The sequence below is a fragment of the Kryptolebias marmoratus genome, linkage group LG15, assembly GCF_001649575.2.
Source record: "Kryptolebias marmoratus isolate JLee-2015 linkage group LG15, ASM164957v2, whole genome shotgun sequence".
In the NCBI taxonomy this organism is placed as follows: domain Eukaryota; kingdom Metazoa; phylum Chordata; class Actinopteri; order Cyprinodontiformes; family Rivulidae; genus Kryptolebias; species Kryptolebias marmoratus.
This window is the reverse complement of record NC_051444.1, coordinates 1,438,226-1,440,963: the sequence shown is the minus strand read 5'-3', so window position 1 is coordinate 1,440,963 and position 2,738 is coordinate 1,438,226. Positions and strand designations below refer to the sequence as shown.

Here is a 2,738-nt window from a genome sequence, read left to right as displayed (position 1 = left end):
ACAGGAGGACAGAGAGAACAGGAGGACAGAGAGGACAGGAGGACAGAGAGAACAGGAGGACAGAGAGAACAGGACAGAATATCTGAAAAACAAACAGTCGTTCAAACAGCAGATCTGAAGGTTTGTTTACTTTAAAACACTGAATTTAAAACTTTAAATCACTAAAACTATGAGATGGCAGAAATAAGAAACTGTAAAATAATATAAATAATCTTAATTTTCTAAATAAAAACAGATCTTCATGTCTGGTTAGAGCCTTCAGCACCACATGTAGGTGAACCCCATTCAAGATGGCCGCCACAGCTAAGCTGGTTACAGCTCAGTCATGTTTACAGATACTGAGCTGTAATATGGTGTGGTAGTCCTCTAAAGACTTCCTGTCTCTGCAGAGTCCTTTAAAGACTTCCTGTCTCTGCAGAGTACTCTAAAGACCTGCCGTCTCTGCAGAGTCCTCTAAAGACCTGCCGTCTCTGCAGAGTCCTCTAAAGACCTGCCGTCTCTGCAGAGTCCTTTAAAGACTTCCTGTCTCTGCAGAGTCCTCTGAAGACTTCCTGTCTCTGCAGAGCCTCTCAGGGTCAGACGGGACCATAAAGATTCCAGGCGGCCATAAAAACCCTTCAGGATTTGGACGTGGGACGTCTTCAGGCCGACATGAAAAGGATTCCTGCTGTCCCGTCTCCATCGATCCGTCCCACTCAGAGGACTGAGACACAAACTGGACCCCAGACCAGGAAGCAATTCTGTTTTACTGCCGGCGCTGATCCGGGACCAGAGGAAAGTCTGGGACCCGTCCTTTCAGGGAACAGATTTATGTCCCGTCTTTAAGTTTTAAACTTTAATCTGACGCATCGTTTCAACACATAAATATAAAAATATAAAGATTAAAAACATAAATAATTATTTTGGATCTGAAAGGGACGGTTTGAGGTAAAACTTTTTATAAATCTACATTCAAAACTTTTTTCTTTTACTGTAGAAGAATCTGGTAACAAATTATTCATCAAATGTCTAAAATTAATTCATTATTAAACTACAAATAAAAACCTTCTTTTAAAAGAGAAAATAACTAAATATGTTCCTAAAGTTAAAACAAACAAACAATAAACAGCCTTTTTTTTAACAGCTTCATAATAAAAATAACATTTTAATTAAAAAAAACTAAAATTCTCAGTCAGAAACAAATTTCCTGTTAGAATAAAACAGATTTCTGCTGAAGTTTCACAGAAAATCTTTGTTTCATATAATAAAAAAATCATTTAATAAATTTAGATTTCAGTTTGGGAAAGTCTGGAGTTTTAAAATAGGAAAAAAAGTTAAAAGGTTTTAGTCTTAGTTTGTAGTAAATTGATTTAGATGGTTTCTTGTTTTGCAGTTTTGGTTCTGGTTCCGACTCTGGCCGCTGCAGGGCGTCATCATCCAACAGGTTCGGGTTTTTTTCTGATCGATAATTAATCACAACAAACCGGGTCAAACAGCAGAACCTGCTCCTCTCCACTCTGCTGACAGCTGCAGCTCAGAAACATGAAATTAAACGTGCAGAAAAAGTCTGTGACGCATTTGGATTTGGGTTCTGGGCTCATTTAGTGGGCGGGTCGGTTCGGATTGTGCCACAGGCCGAACCGTGCGGACCTTCCGCTGGTTCTGCAGGCTGCAGGACTGAGCCGAGCAGCTTTTCCTGCAGTTTCTGCAGCTGCAGACAGAAAGCAGAGAAATAATCTGCAGAGTTCAGTGGAAGCCCCCCCCCCACACACCCCCAGAAACCAGAACCACGCTCTGCTGTCCATCAGAGGACAAAAGAGCCGAGAACCGGACCGCCTTCCGCCTCAGACCCGAACAGAACCGGAACGAAAAGCTGCACTAACCCCGGCAGGAGGCGGATTAATCATACAGGAGCGGTACCGACCGTTGGACCGGGCTGGTTCCAGCAGAGACTCCTCACTTTCTGTCAGATGCAGGCCGCCATGTTCTGCAGCTCCGCGCATGTCCGCTGCGCCGCGCCGCGCCGCGCGCACATTCCCAATCCCACCTGGAGGGGAATGATTCCCCTCATCCAGGAGCTCCTCGGGAATCTTTTGATCCGGAGGCCTCAGTGTGAAAACAAACTCAGGATTTGATGCTTTTATTGTGGCTCAGAGAGAAAATCACATTTATACAAACAATAATCTAAAACTACAACTCCGATTATTGGATTAAACCTTAGATAAGTAAATAAACCTGCTGTAAATTTAACAGTAATTTATTGACAGGATTGTTGATTTATTTATGTTTACAGTTCTTTGTTTGTTTGTTTGTTTTGTTGTTGTTTTGGAGGGAACTTTGTCCCATTCTGTCTGTTCAACAGTCCTGGATGGGAGCAGATGTTGCTCTAAAACCTCGACTAATGCACCCCCATACCATCAGAGAGGCAGGCTGACCTCAGAACAGTTCTCCTCTTTGGTCCAGAGGAGACACATCTGTTCACATCTGGCTTCTTCTTTGCCTAATAGAGCTTTAAGCAGCACGGTGAACTGTGTTTACAGACAGAGTTCCTGAACCAGCCCTGACCTTTGACCTCAGAGGTTTCTACAGATGCTTCAGATCTGTTGATGATGGAGATTCAGAGTCTTTGATTCAGGAACTTTATTCTGAAAGTGTTCCTCTGTTCTCAGACAGTTCCTGTTAGCTGGTGAACCTCTGCCCATCTTTACTTTTATAAAATGTTCTTTTTATCCTCAGTCCTCTCGCTGACCTGTTGATTA

General features: G+C 42.7%; 1 protein-coding gene across 6 annotated transcripts in view; it reads right to left on the bottom strand.

The window, feature by feature from the left end:
• scml2 (Scm polycomb group protein like 2) overlaps positions 1–2,005 on the bottom strand; it is a 21,376-nt gene extending 19,371 nt beyond the window's left edge. For 3 of the 6 annotated variants that reach the window (XM_037980009.1, XM_037980014.1, XM_037980010.1), the window contains exon 1: positions 1,863–1,964. In XM_037980009.1, coding sequence (XP_037835937.1) covers positions 1,863–1,886 — 24 coding nt within the window. In that variant the 5' untranslated portion in view covers positions 1,887–1,964. Of the gene's footprint in view, positions 1–1,862 lie in introns of all 6 variants that reach the window. The other 3 variants (XM_037980013.1, XM_037980011.1, XM_037980012.1) reach the window with 3 other exon arrangements.
• Positions 2,006–2,738: the final 733 nt, after the last annotated feature.